This window comes from Chanodichthys erythropterus, chromosome 13 (genome assembly GCF_024489055.1).
Source record: "Chanodichthys erythropterus isolate Z2021 chromosome 13, ASM2448905v1, whole genome shotgun sequence".
NCBI lineage: Eukaryota > Metazoa > Chordata > Actinopteri > Cypriniformes > Xenocyprididae > Chanodichthys > Chanodichthys erythropterus.
Window position 1 is genome coordinate 37,070,863 of NC_090233.1, and position 19,573 is coordinate 37,090,435.

The following is a 19,573-nucleotide window of genomic DNA, read 5'->3' on the forward strand; positions in this document are numbered from 1 at the left end:
GATTGTAAAAAAAAAATGTCATGTGGGAAACACTGCCATTTACTGTATATATCACAGTAATTTCCCAATTACTTAAACCAAATGATCATGTGTGAAAACTCATATGCATAATTTGATACTTAGAAATCAAAACTTAGTGTTTTGAGAAAGAAATTATTTGTTCACCCTTGCATTCCTGTTTATAGTGTGTGTGTGTGTGTGTTGCAGTTATCATTTTGTCCATCTCTATGCACACACACACACACACACACACTGAATGTGCATACAAGCCAAGTCAGAAAGTCAACTTTATTTCTAAAGCACTTTATACAATATAAATTGTTTAGCTTATAGAATTTACGAATACAATAGTACCAAATTCAAATTCTGCTGTAAAGCATCTCTAACATTTGTACTTGTGCACGTGTGAGTGCTATGACAAACTCCCAGTGGTGTAACGTAACAAAGTAATAATACTTCGGTACAGTACTTAAGTATTTTTTGGGAGAATCTGTACTTTACTTGAGTTTTTATATTTCTGTCAACTTTTACTTTTACTCCACTACATTTTCCCAAAGCATTTTCGTTACTTACTACAAAATAAAGTCGGAAGAACACAGACTGCAAGCAAGCATGCGCAAACAAGTGCTCGCACAACCGCGGTTGATTTCTTTTTCTGGGTTCCGTCCGTTGCTGAAGCGGCTGAGAAGAGTGCGCTGTCATTATAAAGTACGAGACCGGCCTCTAGAGGCGAAATAAAAACTAACACTGATGCCTTGAAGAGTTTGTTTTGACATGTGACATGTTTTGACAACCAATGTCAAAAGGTATAAATTCAGTAGATTCATCCCTCCTCCACCCCATCTCCTCACTTATAGTTCTATACTTTTACCACACCGGGGGGAATACTCTGGGTTCGGGCCAAAATTCCGAGCTCGGAGCCCTCTCCCCGGGCAGCACGCCAAATACGCATAACTTTACTCTATTTAATTATATGGATATGTGAACTCGTGAAAGACGGTATGTTATACAGTGCACACTACAGTACATGTTTTCATATGATTATAAAGTAATTAGTTTGTTGACTAGATGCTGCATTAATGGCGAACAGTAATACGTTTGCCGTCGAAGCTGAGAGGATGCTAACATTAGTAGTATCTCAAGCGGTTAAAACAATGTGACAAAAACACCAACTGTTTAATGCCACGATTGTTACCATTCATTTGCATCAGTTTATATCCAATTTGTTCTCTGTTATGCATTCATTATCCAGTGAAGTTGCATATTTAAACTGTATCCTCATCATGCAGTGACAGAAACATAAATCAGAAATGTATTCGATTTCAGTTCTTTTTTTTTTATCAGCACTGTAACGCATATATAATCATCAAGTTTTCTAAAATAGAGGCAAATAATGTGTGAAAGTACACATATAATAGACCCATGCTATGCCTTTGTGTGTAAAGATGGTAATTATTAAACATGACTGTTTGGATTTATATGAAATGGTAACACTACAGTAAGAGTACATTTGTAACATTAAATGAGGTTAATAAAAGTATTGTTCATTTTTAATTTCAACATTTACATTTTAAAGTTGTCTCTTCCATTAGTTATAATGCACTATGAATTAACATGAACGATCAATGTATAATAAATATATTAGTATTTTTTTATATTTAAAAATTACAATAAACTTTTAGCCATTTTTTAATTCAAAGAAACAAAATGTAAGAGTTAAAACTGAACACAGTCTTGGTGCTCAAACAATTTCTAATATTTTTTTTGCTCCTTTTGTATTTTACATTTACTTGTACTTTTACTTTCAATACTTAAGTACATTTAAGTACATTTTAGATAAAAAATATCACATACTTTAAAACTTTTACTCAAGTAACATTCTCAAGGGGAGCAGCAGAGCTCAATGCATCAGGTACACATTCTACAACACCATGCAGAAGTGATCAACTATAAAGTACATTTAAGATTGTTCATTGCTTGTATTGGCATATTCCATGCTGAGAACATTGAGAAAAATCTCTCACATGCTCACACACTCCTTCCCTTCATAGGAATTGTTGTCATTTGCTATCTTCGATTCGGATTTTGTGACCCAATTTCGTCTGTATTGCAGGTCAATGAGTCAAATGTGGGCGGAATACCACAGTTCCTGCATTGTTTAGCTCTGAAACAACTCCCTGATGACTTCTTCCCTCTCCTAACAGCATGGGAAGCATGTGAAGCAACAAGCTGCACCAGAAGAGAGGTGGAACACTGATGAGAAGACAGTCACGGACGTATTTGAACATATGCACACTGAGCAGCACATAAATATGAGACAGCTGACAAGTGTGGTATGCACACATGAACACTCCCTCACACAGACAAATGTGATTAGTTTGCACTCAAACCTGTCTTGGTCACAGCTTGGTCAATTTGGCCTTGTTTCCATCTAAATGTAGGCTGTTGTTGCTTTCATTAGCAGCAGAAAATGTCCTAGGACAATATGTCTCACTGAAGATCTTCTTACCTAAATGTGAGAGACAAACAATTACTACCAATTTTTATCAGTTCACTTCATGTACCATTCTAACCAGCTGGCTCAGATAAATCAAGAAGCCTAGTGAAACTGACTTTGTATTTATAACCAGGGTTCAAAATGACAATGGTGAGTGAATTGAGAAAATATGGGAAAATGTATGTATACATATTACACACAATATATATCAGTTTATGTTTTTGAAAGAAGTCTCGATCCCACTTTATATTAAGTGGCCTTAACTACTATGTACTTACATTTCAATTAATCATTTGATACATTGTACTTATTGTGCACATACATGTTTTTACATTGTACTTATATTTTAAAAACACCTGCATGTAATTACATCTGTAATTAATTTCTGTAATTACATTTATAATTACACTGTTGACCATCCCTTATACCTTAACCCACCCATACCACTAAAGCTTTCCCTAACCTTACCCCTACCCCACCTCAATAGCTGAAAATGTGTTTTGAAATTCAATATGAACCCAATAAGTACATTGTACTATTTTTTGATGTAAGTACATAGTAGTTAAGGCCACTTACAGTTTTTCTCAATCGATTTGGTACATTTCTCCAAACTCAGGTAACAGCTCTCAAAACAGTTAACACAGTGATCAGTACACTTTGTAATTGTCCTAAACAGATAGTAAATTCTCCTTCATTTAATACAAATCACAAATCAAAAGCATATTTTTTTCAAAACACTGTGCACAAAAATCCCAAATTTTATCACAGCAGTTCATACAGCCAACCAAATCTTTAATATATCAGGAAAAACATTTGTAACTTTTTCATTGTTCTTCACAAAGATCACAAGCATTTTTGTACCATTTTCAAAACACAACAAACAAAACTCTGTGAATTGTAAAATAGTCAGTTGCACACCTTGTGTCTTCAAGTAACGCCAAATTGTTATCTGATGAGTTAGTAATCCACTCAACACAGAAAAAGCCAATTTTCTAATTGTTCACACAGCTGTCTTACGTAATTACAACAACTACAAAAGGGGAAGAGAAGAAGAACAAAGAAGACAAATGAGAAGATACAGTAAGACAAAAAAAAGAAGTATGAGCAGTGGAAACAGAAGAGGTTTAAGAGTGAGAGGTGGTGGCCAGGGTAGAGGGAGAAGAGGAAGAGGAAGAGGAGATAAAGAAAGAGGAGAAAGAGAAAGAGAAAGAAGAGATGAAGATGTAGGAGGAAGAGCTGAAGATGTAGGAGGAAGAGCGAGAAGAGCTGAGGATGTAGGAAGAGGAGAAGAGATTGAAGAGATGGATAGATTGGAGGGCAATGGTATAGTGGAAAGAGAAAATATAAGAAGAGGTGGACAGGGAGGAAGAGGAGGGCAAAGAGGAAGAGGAGGCCAAGGTGTACGAGGAGGGAGGAGAGGTAGAATGAGGGTAGGGTACACACGTGTTTCAAATGAAATCAGAGCCACACTTATTGACCATGTCATAAATCATGGTCTCTCACTGAGAGAAGCTGGCCAGAGAGTTCAGCCCAATATAAACAGATCCACAGTGGCTTCAATTATCCGTACATTTCAGAGGGAAAACCGGTAAGTAACTATATCATTCTACTTTTACAATGAGAGTCCATGTAGTCTTGTTTGACATAGGTCTAGATCTCTACAGTAAATGCTCCTGCTTGTCCAAACCTTTTTCAGAATTGAAGTTAGAGAACATTCAGGTGGACGAACAAGACTTTTTTCAGTTGAACAAGAGCATGCCATTGTTGACATGGTGGTCCAGAACAACACCCTCCGCCTCAAAGAAATTCAGCAAAGAATAACACAGGACAATCAACTGTTCCACAATATCCACCAATGCAGTCTCTCCACAATTGACCGTGTTCTAAGAAGAAATGCTATCCGAATGAAGCAAGTATACAAAGTGCCCTTTGAGAGGAACTCTGTTAGAGTGAAGGAGTTGCGATTCCAGTTTGTTCAAGTATGTGCAACCCAGTTACTGCAATTTTACTGTCAACTCAAAGATATATTTTTCCTGAATTTTAAGTATGTGTCCATAAACTATTCCATGCTACTATATGTGAAAAGATTTAGGCATATCTATGTATACTGCTGCTTCAAAGTGTGAACTCAAACTTCAGCAACAATTTCACAGTAGTATTGACTGCAATCAATCCCATTACTGTAAAACACAAATTTACTATATTTTACCTTGTGTTCTTTTTACTCTAGAGAATCTTGGAGTTGGATAGCAGCGCAACTCATTATGAGTACCTGTATATTGATGAAGCAGGCTTCAATCTTCAAAAAAAGAAGAGGGAGAAATGTGATTGGCCATCGTGCTACAGTCAATGTCCCTGGACAACGAGGAGGCAACATCACTCTCTGTGCAGCAATTTCTACAACTGGTGTTGTGGCACACAATGCTGTCTTGGGACCATACAACACAGCAAGGCTCCTACATTTTTTAAACCTCCTCAATGAAATCCTCTTTCCGCAGGGTGATCAGGAGCAAATGGTGCGGAATTTTGTAGTTGTTTGGGACAATGTCCAATTCCACCATTCAGCACTAGTGCGAGAGTGGTTTGAGAATCACCCACAATTCAGGATGGTGTTTCTTCCACCATATTCTCCTTTCCTGAATCCAATTGAGGAATTCTTCTCCTCTTGGAGATGGAAAGTACATGATCGCAACCCTTACAACCAAGTAAGTCTTCTTCAAGCGATGGAAGAAGCCTGTGGAGATATTGGGGCACAAGCATGTCAAGGATGGATACAGCATTCAAGACGTTTTTTCCCACGATGCATGACTCGTGAAAATATTTTCTGTGATGTTGATGAAATTCTCTGGCCAGATGTAATTGAGAGGCATGATCAATAAAATAATTGATTCAATGAATGCAGTACATTTATCACTTTATTTTTTATGTACCTATGCACTTATTTGCATAATATATATATATATATTTGTGTGTGTGGGGTGACAACTTATTGTTATACACCTGAACTCCTCATTAAAGAACTTAATGAAAAACATGTATTTTCATTTATTTCTTTGTGTATCTTCAGCTGAATTTGTTATAAAATCAACAGAGAACACACTTTTAGTTTTGATGTTAATATTGAATTTTAATAAATGCATTACTAGAATAAAATGCTGTGTTTCATTGTGCAGTGAATACTTAATGGTTTCGCCAGCATAAGAGTGTGTTTAGTTTGCTGTGTTAACTGTTTTGAGAGCTGTTACCTGAGTTTGGAGAAATGTACCAAATCGATTGAGAAAAACTGTAATATAAAGTGGGACCGAAGTCTCTTATACTCAACAGCTGAATTTATTTGATCAGTAATACAGCAAATATTGAATTAAAAAGTTTTTTTCAGCATCATTACTCCAGTCTTCAGTGTCACATGATCCTTCAGAACTCATTCTAATTATGCTGATTTGGTGTTCAAAAACAGTTCTTATTATTATCAGTTAAAAACAGTTGTGCTGCTTAATATTGTTGTAGAAACCATGATAAAACATTTTATTATAGATTAGGGTTAGAATAGTTACAGCCTCAGACGTCACAGACCGTTGGCTGAACATCTGATGCATATGGCACACTTAACTGCTTTCTATAGTCTTTGAAACACTTCAGAATTTTCGATGTTGTCATCTGGTTGGTTGAATAGACCCTTTTCATGTGATGTCACAAAGCTTCCGTTTGGACTCGAAGCAGTGTATCCTCACTTCCGTCAGCATAGTGGAATACAAGCGCCGCTAGAATGAAGTTTGGTCTGTTTACTGAGTTTGGTCTGTTAAAGGGATAGTTCACCCAAAAATGACATTTTTGTCATCATTTACTCACCCTCAAGTAGTTCGAACCCTGTATACATTTCTTTGTTTTGCTGAACACAAAAGAAGGTATTTGGAAGAATGTTTGTAACCAAGCAGATCTCACCCACCATTGACTACCATAGTAGGGGGAAAAAATACTATGGCAGTCAATGGGGGGGCGAGATCTGCTTGGTTACAAACATTCTTCCAAATATCTTCCTTCATGTACAGTAGAACAAAGAAAATTATAAAAGTTTGAAACAACTTGAGGGTGAGTAAAAGATGACACAATTTTCATTTTTGGTTGAACTATCACTGTAAAGGTGCCCTAGAACTTTTTTTTAAAAGATGTAATATAAGTCTAAGGTGTCCCCTGAATGTGTCTGTGAAGTTTCAGCTCAAAATACCCCATTGATTTTTTTAAATTCATTTTTTTAACTGCCTATTTTGGGGCATAATTAGAAATGAGCCGATTCAGGGTGTGTGGCCCTTTAAATCTGGTGCTCCACGCCTGAAGAGCTCGCGCTTGCCTTAAGATAAAAAAAAGTTCACACAGCTAATATAACTCTCAGAAAGGATCTTTACAAAGTGTTCGTCATGCAGCATGTCTAATCGCGTAAGTACAGTGTTTATTTTGATGTTTACATTTGATTCTGAATGAGTTTGAGGCTATGCTCTGTGGCTAACAGCTGATGCTACACTGTTGGAGAGATTTATAAAGAATGATGTTGTGTTTATGAATTATACAGACTGCAAGTGTTTAAAAATGAAAATAGCGACAGTCGTCTCCGTGAATATAGTAATAAACGGTGGTAACTTTAAGCACATTTAACAGTACATTAGCAACATGCTAACAAAACATTTACAAATACCACTAAAAATATCATGTTATCATGAATCATGTCAGTTATTATTGCTCCATCTGCCTTTTTTCGCTGTTGTCCTTGCTTGCTTACCTAGTCTGTTGATTAGGCTGTGCACATCCAGACGTTAATACTGGCTGCCCTTGTCTAATGCCTTTCATAATGTTGGGAACATGAGCTGGCATATGCAAATATTGGGGGCGTACACCCCGACTGTTACGTAACAGTCAGTGTTATGTTGAGATTCGCCTGTTCTTCAGAGGTCTTTTAAACAAATGAGATTTATATAAGAAGGAGGAAACAATGGAGTTTGAGACTCACTGTATGTCATTTCCATGTACTGAACTCTTGTTATTTAACTATGCCGAGGTAAATTCAGTTTCACCTTTAATATCACTGTCTTAGTGCACATTAAGCGTTTTCTGGCATAAGACTCGTTAGCGGTTTTGCCCCCTGAATGCACGTGCATCCAGTACTGCTTGCATACAAGAAACCTATCTATATGTGCCTGATTTCGAAGCCGGGGAAAGAGAGATATTGTCAAATCTATTTAAAGAGTCAATCGCAAAGATCTTTCGAATGTGTTTTTCGCGGTATTCACACTGAAAACCAATGGTACCACTCAGTATTTTCACTCTGGCCGATGGTGATGTCACGTGCATACCTCTAGTATCCAACTGCAGAGCCGTAGCACTGATGACTGATGGGTCTCGAGCGCCACACAACACACGTTGAATAAGGTGCGCGGCATGGCGCAATGCGCAAAGATGCCCATCTTGCGCATATTTACATAGAAAAACTATTAAAATGCAGAGGAGCTTACTGTAAACAGAATGGAGTAATCACGTCATCTCTATAAGAAATTTATGACTGGACCAAAGTAGACTTCTTTCATCAGTGCGTTCTGTGCTCATACAGGTAAATCTTTATTCTGCGTTCACACACAGCAGCATCATACCGGTAATTTACTGGTAGCCTAACCCTATTATTACAACTTGCCTAAATTGCCAGTATATTTGAAAAGGCCCTGTTCATCTCTTACCGGTAATTTACCAGTAAAGACTGTATGTGTGAAAGGGGCTTAATTTTCAACTCTATCTCTCTCACTCTGGCAGAGACAGTCAGGGTTTGTGTGTTTGTGTGTGTGTTGAATTGAGTAAATTCATTTGGACGATGGAATGATGAGAGACTGATGGCAGATTGAGGCTTGCCCTGTAAACACCTACCCCCCAGTTTCATAGAGGAAGAACAAAGAGTGCCTCTGTCAGTTTTTACCACAGCAGCAAACTTAACCTGCCGAAGGGAACAACACAACTAAAACTGTCACAATAAACCATGACTTTCTAAAAACACAAACTCGATGGGATGCAAGTGATGTTTTATTAAAGCGGTGGTTCATTGCAATTAAACTTTTTTAACTTTAGTTAGTCTGTAATGTTGCTGCTTGAGCATAAACAGTATCTGCAAAGTTACAGCTCTGAAAGTTCAATGCAAACAGAGATATTGTCTTTTAAAGTTTTGGCAGTTTTATGCCTACAAAAATGACCAGCTTGGACTACAACTTCCCGGGTTGGTGACATCATAAACCCTGCAATTAACATAAACACTGCCCCCAGGAACACGCAAAAAAGTGGGCGTTATGTTTATGTTTAATTCTGTTCCTGACAATTATAATCCATTTTTGAGGAAGGCAGCAAAAGATCTGTCATTCTCACATATAGTACAGCCGTTTCAGTGTGCTGGGGGCACGTCCTTTGATTTTGACTGTGGTTGGAAAAATAGAGTGTTGAAATCAGACTTTTCTTATTCACTATGCTGTTTTAATTACTTCAACTTACATGATGGTGAATTGTCCTTATTTAGTTACAATATATGTTTTCAAGGAAAAATATCCAGTTCCAATTCAATTAAGCGTCATTGTTTTGTTTTATCTGGTAATATTCACCCCAATCCGGGCCTGGTTATTTGAGTACTCCTGATGATTTTAAATCTAGCTCTGGAATTGGTTTTATTCATTTGAACATATTTAGCTTGCTTCCAAAAATTGACAGACGCAGATTTTATTATTCTCTCTAAAACTTGCGCAAAGCTGTTCCAGATAATGAAGTAAATATAAGTGGGTTTTCTCTGTTTAGATGTGATCATTTGAAAAAGGGTGGTGAAATCACAATATATGTAAGGAATAAATTCCATATAGGGTAATATCTGATTGGTAAGATGTTTTGAGTTTATAGCTTTAAAAATTGAGCTTTCTAAAGATACTTATTTGACATTGGTTGATTGTTACAGGCCTCCCTCATCAAATTCTGAATCTCTTGTTCTATTGCAACAGCAACTTTCTACAATTGATTTTAATGAAATATTAGTAGCTGGTGATTTTAATTGGGATCGGTTCTTCTGTTTCAAATCATTTTAAATCTTTTTGTGACACCTTTCATTTAACACAGATGATTGATAGTCCCACACGATTAAATCTTAAATGTTCAGAAAAATCAATCATATTAGACCTATTCTTGACTAATGCACCTCATAAATATACAGACATAGATATTTTGCTAAGGATGTTAGTGATCACTGTGTCATAGCTGCTGTTAGACACTCTCGTTGACTTCTTGTGGACACAGAAGTCAATGAGAAAATGTATATAAGTAACACTTTTTATATATATATATTGTTACTTCTCTTAAAGTGATGCTGTCACTCAATGGAATATGGAAAAAATAATTGAACTCTTTTAAATGGTTATAAAAAAAACAATACACAGACTCTGATGGTGAAGCAGCAGCATCTCTGTGTCCTGTCTTTTATTAATACTAATATCTCCCCTCATCAGGCGGTGAGGGTACTACATATAAGACAGACTTACCTCTGTTCGTTGACAGTTTAACAGCATCCCTTCACCAACCCATCTCTTCACTTCTAGTTCTAACTATTCTTATCACAACTGGGGGGAGTACTCTGAGTTTTTCCAAGAGAAAAATTCCAAGCTCAGAGTCCTCCCCTAGAGAGCACGCCAAATACGCATAACTTTTACTCTAATTATTTCTAAGTGTGAACTCGTGAACACACATTTAATACAAGAGGCAAAAAGGCACAATTGTTATGTGCCTTATTGTTCTGCACAATTATTTATGTAGTATTTGTGGTATTTTGTGTTTTAACCAGACTATTAGATAAAGCTCATCTCTAATAGTCTAACCAGACTATTAGATAAAGCTCATCTCAATGCTCATGCAAGCTGCATCAGATAATTTATGAGATAGGCATACTCTGTCTATGTTTTTAGTCTCATAACACAATACTCAGATTTTAAACATAGGTCAGTGTTATATATTTTGTTGACTTGAGTACTTACAATATCCAAAATGTTTCTAAATATTTGATATATTTGTAGACAGAAAACTATTATTATTATATAGCTCAACGCGTTTAGTCTAAATCTAATTTTCTTGATTTTTTTTTGCGAGTACCATGCTTTACCATGCCTCAGAGAAAAACACTATTTTGTGAAGCAGCTAACATAGCATAATAAGATGCAGCTTTAATTTTAGTAACAGTAATACAGCATTTTCTCCATCATACAATTAATTGCATTACAATGAATTGCACGCCATTTATCAGCACAAGCCATCCAGCATTTAATATGATATTCTAAAATCGATCTAGCTTAGTGTAGTGTGTCTCAAACAAGTGTCTCACAGCAGCCGTCGAGTGAACGCACAGAGTAACGTTATAACATAATTTTCAACACACTTAAATGTATCTAATATGATAAAGAGAGCTGTGTTACCTCATACTCATGACTGGAAAAGCGGAAGCAGCGCCGGTGACTGTGGCATAATAAAAGTTCCGCTGCTCGTGAGTCGTGTGTTGCTCAATCATTCCAGCAGCCTGGTTCAGCTCCCACAACACTCGGTCCTGCTCTGCTTCATACTACAGTAATGTTAATAATTACATCCATGAAAATTATTTCTTCCTGAGTCCTATCCCTGTTCTTTTGCACTGTCCGTTGAGGTGAAGACCACATGTCCCAAGACCGCGCTCAAACTTGGCGTCATCAAGCTACGCCTTTGTTTTGAATAGGCCTCTAGGGGCCTCTAGTGGACAGAAATCCTACACACTGCACCTTTAACGCCGTCTTATCAGGTTTCTGGTTCAAATGTGATTGCTTCATATAAATTGATTTGCAACGGTTACTCTTTGACTTGAGGTTTTCATTTTGAAATAACACATTTAAATCAAGTAACCCAATGAAGCAGGACTTTAACTTCCCATCATGCTTTGCAAATGGGCTGAATTGGAAGAGGAAATGTTGAAATAAAGTGTTTTTGTATGCATTTTTAAAGCAACATGATACAATGGAGAGACTTGTTAATGTACAATGTTCTATTATATTGGTATTTAAAAGTTTCTGTTATGTTAGTGGTTTTAGCCATTGTGTAAAGTGTGGAGCTTGTGCTTGGGCTGCATTACTAGTAAAGCAACCGTTAGGCCGTGTGTCCACCAAAACGTTTTTTTGTTGTTTTTTTTTTAGCAGTTAGCGTACTTTTTCCAATTGTTTTTAATGCGTCTTTTTCATGCTCAAGTGCTGAGAGCTCGCCATTTTTTACCGGTCACTTCGAGTTGAAGAATGTTCTACTTTGAGTAAAATGCTGCGCTCATCGCTGTCACTTTTTAACCAGCCGTCCAATCGGAGTGAAGGAGGGGTGGGACAAATAACACCGACCAACTGTCACAACATTCTTGCTCTACAAAGACTTCAGCAAGCAAAGAACAGAACAAAATGGATGAGAAATTAATATTTGCTGATCTCCGAACATACATAGCAAGTACTCTACATTGTGTCGACATTTTTAGGGACTTATTTCGCCATATTGCGCGTTGCGCTTTCTCCCATTCAAAATAATACGAGTGATGCATCTTGTGTTATTCTATAGGCTTTGATTCCGCTCTCCACAAGGAGCAGGAAGTTTCAGCAAAGGATAAATTGATTTCTAGCCCTTGCATTAGCTTTACTACTAGAGATTTATGGAGATGAGATATAAAAACCCCTCTTTACAGCTTTGATCAGCTGTTCGGCTGAGATTTCGATGATTTGTTATGGAAAGGCCGAAGCTGATTGGTTGGTTCTTGTCACATGACCTGTGGTGCACTTGTGGCATTCTGAAAATTTGAGGATTTTTCATCTCGATGCGCCTGGAAAACACACATGAGCGTCGCGACCACGTCGCTTCCATTATGAGCGCGCCTGCTGCGGGCATAACTGACTTGTGAGCGGAAAAGACACAATATGTGAGCGGATAATGGGAATGGCCCCTAAAAACGTTTTGGTGGACACACAGCCTTATGGTAGAGCTCTGGATGAAACCAGTATCACTTCTGAACTGACAACACCAAACATCACATGTGTAAAGAAAAGTTTATTTTAGTTTGTTACATCACAGGATTAAACAGGAAGCATTAATTGTATGATTATTTGAATGTCAATTTAAATGAAAATTTAACTTAAACTAAAACCATTCATTCAAGTTAAATGAACACCATTGATTCTAGTTGTACATGATTGATTCTATTTGGTTTTACTTGTTTCAATCATGTGGAACCACTGTTCATGATTGAATCATGTTCAGCCAAAGCCAGAGCTTTTTTTTTGAGTGTACACCCTAGCTCTTTATCCCATGACACATTATGTTTTCCAAACCAGGACGACATTTCCAGTAATCTGATGTCTTATCTGAGCAGTTTTTTAGTAAAAACCCACCCCAGGGTGAACAAGCCATTTGTCTTGGCTTCTTTTCAAAATGTGTCTGACTGCTTGCTGGTCATGCTTCATAAATATCACACCACTGATGTCAAGAGTTGAGGAAGAAATACTATACTTATTTTTTTTTTAATCTACATAAAAAGTCCTCACATTTCTAATATTATACGTTGGAAAAATGTATAAGCAATGAATGACATGACCCCTCAGAATACATTAAAAATCAACAGAACACACTATGTGTGACACATCATGATAAAGATCATGTGTTACCTCAAGGAGGGGATTCCAGTTAACAAAACATATGGCAAATTGTGTTTTTTCTTCTGAAGAGGGACATCAAATGTAATTAATTTGCTTACACACAGACATAAAATTAGATGCTAAAATGCAACAAATTCTGCTCCTCAGAGTCTTTCCTTCTTCTGCATGCATTCTAGATTTCTCTCTCTCTCTCTCTCTCTCTCTCTCTGTGTGTGTGCGTGTGTGTACTTGTTTAACTTTTGTTTAACTATGTTGAGGACCAAATGTCCCCACAACGTAGTAAAACCTGAGATCAATTACATTGTGGGGACCAGCCAGCGGTCTCCATGAGGGAAATTAATTAATAAACATACTAAATGATACTTCTTTGAAAATGTAAAAATGCAAAAAGTGTTCTATGATGGGTAGGTTTAGGGGTAGGGGATAGAATATACAGTTTGTACAATATAAAAATCATTATGTCTATAGAGAGTCCCCACAAAGATACCAAAACCTGACGTGTGTGTGTCAGTTAGTGTTTTTTTTTTTTTTTGTCTTTTTCAGTTCCTTTTTTTTACCCTCTCACTGCATTGCATTTTTAAAGGGTGTTTACAAAGACAACTTTTTCAATACACTAACATAGACTGTGACTTGTAGAGGAAGTGGTCACATCAGGTCTCACACAGGGTTAGAGCAAAACAGGACGTGATCTAAATTGTTCCAACGATGTAGTTCATTCCGCCTATATATTTTATCTTTTCATCTTAAGCCATTCCTATGTTTTAGTTGCATCATAGACGCGGCTGCGTCAGAAGATTCACACTATACATTTTCAAATATTTTCATTTAGTGGGAATTTATTGTATTGATATGAAATTTCATCACAGCCATAAGCAAGCATAATCCAGTCAAGCAGCATGAAGATAGTGTTCTAAAATTTCACTAAACAAAGCTGTTCCAAAATTCATAAACAGACTGAAAACCACCACAGACACAGTACAAACAGACACACAACACTTGTTTCCCCAATTCTTCCTTCCTCTTCAGTTCCCTGACAAAATTGTTTTTTTTTTCTTCTGAAATTCTTTATACACCCTTTCCTATAGTCAGAAATCAATAAGCATGTTGCTTTTCACATGGATATTGTTCACAAAGTGTGAGTATATTTGGACCATCTATAAATATTATAAAAACAACTAATGCTAGCAGAAAGAGATGTTCTGCCAAAGGTCATTCTTACAGCGACTCCTTTATATTTCTGTTTACAAGTAGCGGAAGCCCAACACTGTCTCATTTCATCAAATTTCTGGAGCTATAAGGGAGGCTCAGGCGTCCAAAATGTGCAGTGCTGGGGGTCATTCTTAGAGGATTGAGAAACTCCAGAATGATGCCTATAACCCTTCCTCATTTAGGACTTTCGATTTACTGAGTGCAATTGAAAGAATTACTTTAATGACTGTTAATGTGACAAGGCCGTAAATGTTGATGTGGTACAAGATTTTTAAGGGAGAAAGACAAAAGCCGGGGACAGCGGGTCAAGATGACCTCTAAAAACTTTTGCGGAAATCCTAATTGAGTGCCGATGGAATAGTGGTTTAAGACCATTTAAGACATTTACAGGAAAAAGACCATCCATCACCACAAAGAAAATATTCAACATTTGCTTTTAAAGGTCAGCAAGTAGGTGATAACTTTGATATATATGTTTTGGACCCTGACTCATGTATGCTCATTCTCTGGGAAAGCATAAAAGCGTTCTGCATTAAAATAAATAACCGTCATTCTCTCGTCTTTCATTTGAATGATTTTTAATTACTGCTTATTGACTTTGGTCACAGAAGCATTGAAAATGTAATACAGCCACTTAGACAGCTGCACCACCCTTCCAAACACAGACAGCCCAGTCAACAAAAGCTGTAGTTCAAGAGTTTTATGTTTCATTAACTGCAGATTAAACATCTGTCCTAAAAGTGGACTGACCAGGAAGTTACACTGAGAAGGTTAAATACATGATGTGTGATGGAGGGTCATTGATTGTCTCAGACAATAAGTAAATATAGAATTGACGTTCTGAAACTACTGCTTTGTGTTCCTATGCTGAGAGTTTGATTCAATACCTGCACAGAAAGTCTATAAAAGTGATGCTTGTGGACCATTTGACTGTCAAGTTTTGAGTTTTTGTTAATTATGCCACGTTCCAGGCAACCCGTAACCCGTGTTTTTCCAACCTTCTACCCGTGAAAGTGCACTGGAACGGCAGCCAAACCCGTGACTTCCCACCCGTAAACTCGTACTAGATCGATGTAGCTACTCCCAGTTCCGTGCTCTGACGTCACATAGCCCACGGAACAACAATGGCAGTCCCTACAGATGCTGTGTTTATGCAAGTGCACGGTAAAATAACGTAAAATAAAAGGTATAACAGGTTGTCTAGCCTTATGCGCTGTTTTCCTCCTCCGTTTCCATCAAATAAGCAAGGAGTAAGCACCTTTAGTGATAGAAATAATTGTAAATGAGCATAAGCCACATACGGTCAGCCATGCTGGTTTGTTTACACTCAGGCAGTTTGGCGTGACTTGCCTGGAATGCTACAAAGTCGTGAGTAGTTGTTTGAAGTCGTGACTTACGGGTCAAAAACCTGCCTGGAAGGCAGCATAGTCCTGTCATAGTCCTGTTACACGGTTATTTTGAAAAACTGAGACATTTCCCTTCGTTTGCGCCCTTCGTTTACACGCAAATGGAGAATTCGCCTCTGAAAACGAGTCTTTTTTAAAAACTCCGGCCAGAGTAGAGATTTTGAAAATCTTCGTTTGCACGTTTGCATGTAAACTGAGACAAACGGGTGTTTAGGCAGCCAACGTCACAGTATGCGCCAGAGCTCGCACCTATGTTAACATGTGATCATGGAAGCGTTTAGAGTAGCAGTCGCATTTATGTTGGTGCAAACTCTTCTCGTGTGTTTGCATTTGCAAATACAGCTGCTCCATTATGTTGAGGAGCAGAGACGAATGAGTGCTCGGAAATCAGCAATTTTGCAACAACTTCGAATCACTTCAAGAGGAATTCGGGATTTTTTTTCGGGATTCTGATTGGCTTATGTGGGCTTGAACTGCTCGTTACACTCTTGACGTCATACATACACGGGTACGTGTAAATGAAAACTTTTGTGTGCACGATGTTATTTTTGAAACCAGAGAGGTCGAAATGTCCGTTTATGAAAATAGCCGCCCATGCGTAAACGTAGCCTCAGTTACCCTGCCTGTTTGTCTCCATAGTAACAGATTGATTTGAATTTCAGTTCAGGTGTGTCTCGTCTATTAACTCGTTAGTCACTGTGAATTTAGGTCCTGTGTTTTCCCTAGTTCTTGGTCACTCTTTGTTAGAAATTGTTGCATTGTTCTGTTCATGTTTTGCCTGATCCAGATACCTAAATGTCTTGTTATTTCACGAGTTCACACTTACAAATAAGTCAGGTAAATAAATTGGTAAACATATTTGGCGTGCTGTCCGGGGAGAGGGCTCCGAGATCGGTAATCGGCCCGAACACAGAGTACCCCCCCACCCCCACTTTTAGATTATATTTAATTTTCATTGATTTATTGATTTATATAAACAGGGACAGTGTAAAATATACATTAAACCTTAAAAAGGCGAGATGCATTTTACCAGGTTGTAGCACTTGTGCTAATGTACACCTGCAGTCCCTGGACAGGCTGATGTAAACAAATCAAGCTAATAAAACATTTATCCCAAAACAACATTAAAATAATCACACACTGCATTCATTCTACAACACACATTTACAAATACACTCTCACATATACATCAAATACTAAACATTATGTAAACATGTTTGTTGTGAAAGAAGCCATTTTAATATACAAGTATGAAGTAACCCAGAGAGTGTGAGGAGACGGGGTGGTGGAGGGATTCTGGAAACTGTTGAGGATCCTTGGGTGAGTTTTGACTGTGATTATATATAGGCCTGAAGTCATGCCGATTGGGTAGATACGTTGATTACAGATTGTTGACAGATGGTTGAGATGACGTAATCATTAAGATGACGTAATGATTGGGTATCTTATTTGACTTGTTCCTCCTGAACTACGTTAATGAAACATAATTTTGAGTTTTGTTTTATTGTTGCACCTAGATCCTGATTTTATCATCTTTACTTGCAACCTATGACGATTTTATCTCATAATTGTGACTTTTTCTTGTAATAGCGACTTTATTTCTTGTATATGTGGCTTTATATCTCAACTGCGACTTAATGTCTCATAATTGCAATTTTAAAGGTGATAGAGAGGATTTTTTCATCGACTGAGAATCCAAAGACTGTTAATGAGTTTTTGAAATGAGCGCATGCATAAGAACAGCCCCCTTCCTTCATAGCTCATTTCAAAGGAACGCCTCCCAAAACTCGTGCACGAGTATTGGAACATGGGTGTTTATCACAGGCATTCGCTGTGTCGTGTTAGTGGATTCACTATGTCGGACTCACCGCAGGTAACTCATAATCTGCAGTTGTTACTCCTGTCTCCTGGTAAAAACATTGCATGCGGCGCCTGTGGAATGTGGAAAGTTACTGGAGCGCGCAGCCGTGCACGTCTCTCACAAGGAACGTCACGGCAGTGATTGACAAGCCAGAGGGCCAATCGTTTACGCGATGATCGCGTAAATGATTGGCTGATGTTTTTAAGGTCCTACCTCGTGCACAGATGATGTATATTAATATTATTCCTTTCAGTGCACCTAATAAATAGTCTTTTATCAGTTAGTAAAGACAGTTTCAAGTAATATTGCAAAAATGTATAAAACAAAACATCCTCTTTAGCACCTTTAACTTGCAACAATTTTTTCTTTAATTTTAGTTGTAACTTTATTTTATAAGTGTTGTGACTTCATATCTTAATGCAATGTGATGTTCATATCGCAAGTGCAGTTGTGAACCACTGTCAGGACTGAAAAATTGTCTTTGAACACAACCTACCCAATGCATCTTATCCTGTTAACATCTGTTCTTTTTTTTTTTCAGACTGAAATCCTTTAGATTTAAGTTTCTTGGTCTGAGCATGTGATTGGTGATCATTCATTTGTGCATTTTTACAAGTTACATGTACATGACATTGCTGTGAACTTTGTAACACCTAATGGCCATGCACTTCCTTTGTACAGCTCAACTAGCAGTTACACCAAAAAGGCTTTTTTCCTCACAAATGCAAACCTCACAGAAAACCACAATGTTCTCTGTTCTTACATACTTTGATATTTTATGTAGCTGATGCATGCATGGCTTCCACTACAACTGCGTCTGTAGCTTAAGCAGACGTTAGTGAGCACAAGACATACCACAAACGGAAACAAACAAATCCAGAAATATCTGGTTGAATGACATTTCAAAAGCTATGCATTCAGTGAGTCATTGTCTTCAGAAAACCATGCAGAACTGTCCAGGTCATATACAAAAAAATTAAAAATGTCCAAAGATGAGAAAATGAAGGTGAAGAAGAGATCTAAATGTCAAAAGCTGTATAAATGTTATTATCAATGATTAAAGTTTTAGTAAAGTAACAGATAAAATGGATAGCATATATTTTGTCAACTCCTACACATACTACCTACCGGTAGGTCAAACACATACTTGCACCCAACACACCTTCACTTTAGGACACAACCAGGAATGCAAAACTGTTCCTTCTATACCACATCTGAAGCAGAGGGGTGAAATACTGTTGTTAAGTTTATGTAATCTAGATGAAATGTAGTAAAGCATGTGTAAAAATATTAAACTGAATTATTTTATACCTAGAATTCAAGGTTGAGGTGACCCCATCTTTACATAATTGTCCCCACAGGTCTCCATCAACTCTTTGCCCCAGATCCTGCTTCCATCTACTTCTGGATTTATCTGGGTCATCTAAAGGCTGATTTGAGATCAGGCCTTTGTATATTCTAGAGGTTGTTTTATGTTTTATGGTTTATCTGAATAGCAGAGTTGCTCAATACAAATCAGGTATCTTAGGATAAGTTTTTGCTTTGACCCTTAAACAATCTCGTAAATTGCAGATAACTAAAGAATTCTGTATTACTCAAATTATATACATATATATATATATATATATATTATTATTATTATTTTTTTTTTTTTTAACTGTTAAACATTAAAACATTGTCATCAAAACAATGCTTCAAATGTGTAATTCCCTTATCTGCCCATTTCTTAGTATTTTTGTTTTGATGGCACATTGGTAGCAATCTGTTTCCCCAAAAGGTGCTTTAGGGGAAAGAAAATGACCTCAGATTTCTCCATATTTAAAGCAAAGAGGGAAAGGTGGTACCAGCAAACATCTGAGCCAAATACCTGGATTGGGCTGCCCAATAATACATC

At 37.3% G+C, this 19,573-nt stretch overlaps 2 protein-coding genes across 7 annotated transcripts in view; one reads left to right on the forward strand and one right to left on the reverse strand.

The window, feature by feature from the left end:
* Positions 1-14,532, reverse strand: part of map1b (microtubule-associated protein 1B) — a 72,315-nt gene extending 57,783 nt beyond the window's left edge. For 4 of the 6 annotated variants that reach the window (XM_067407749.1, XM_067407745.1, XM_067407748.1 and 1 more), the window contains exons 1-2: positions 10,045-10,685; positions 2,391-2,509 (exon numbers count right to left, since the gene is read on the reverse strand). The gene's annotated coding sequence lies outside the window, so the exon portion shown is untranslated. Of the gene's footprint in view, positions 1-2,390; positions 2,510-6,107; positions 6,259-10,044; positions 10,686-14,199 lie in introns of those variants that run through there. The other 2 variants (XM_067407746.1, XM_067407747.1) reach the window with 2 other exon arrangements.
* LOC137034987 (uncharacterized) lies at positions 3,174-19,106 on the forward strand. The gene is made up of 5 exons (XM_067408232.1): positions 3,174-4,085; positions 4,194-4,476; positions 4,728-4,821; positions 5,063-5,202; positions 19,041-19,106. Exons 1-5 carry the CDS (start codon positions 3,565-3,567, stop codon positions 19,104-19,106), a joined length of 1,104 nt encoding a protein of 367 aa, XP_067264333.1. The 5' UTR covers positions 3,174-3,564.
* The last annotated feature ends 467 nt before the right edge of the window (positions 19,107-19,573 follow it).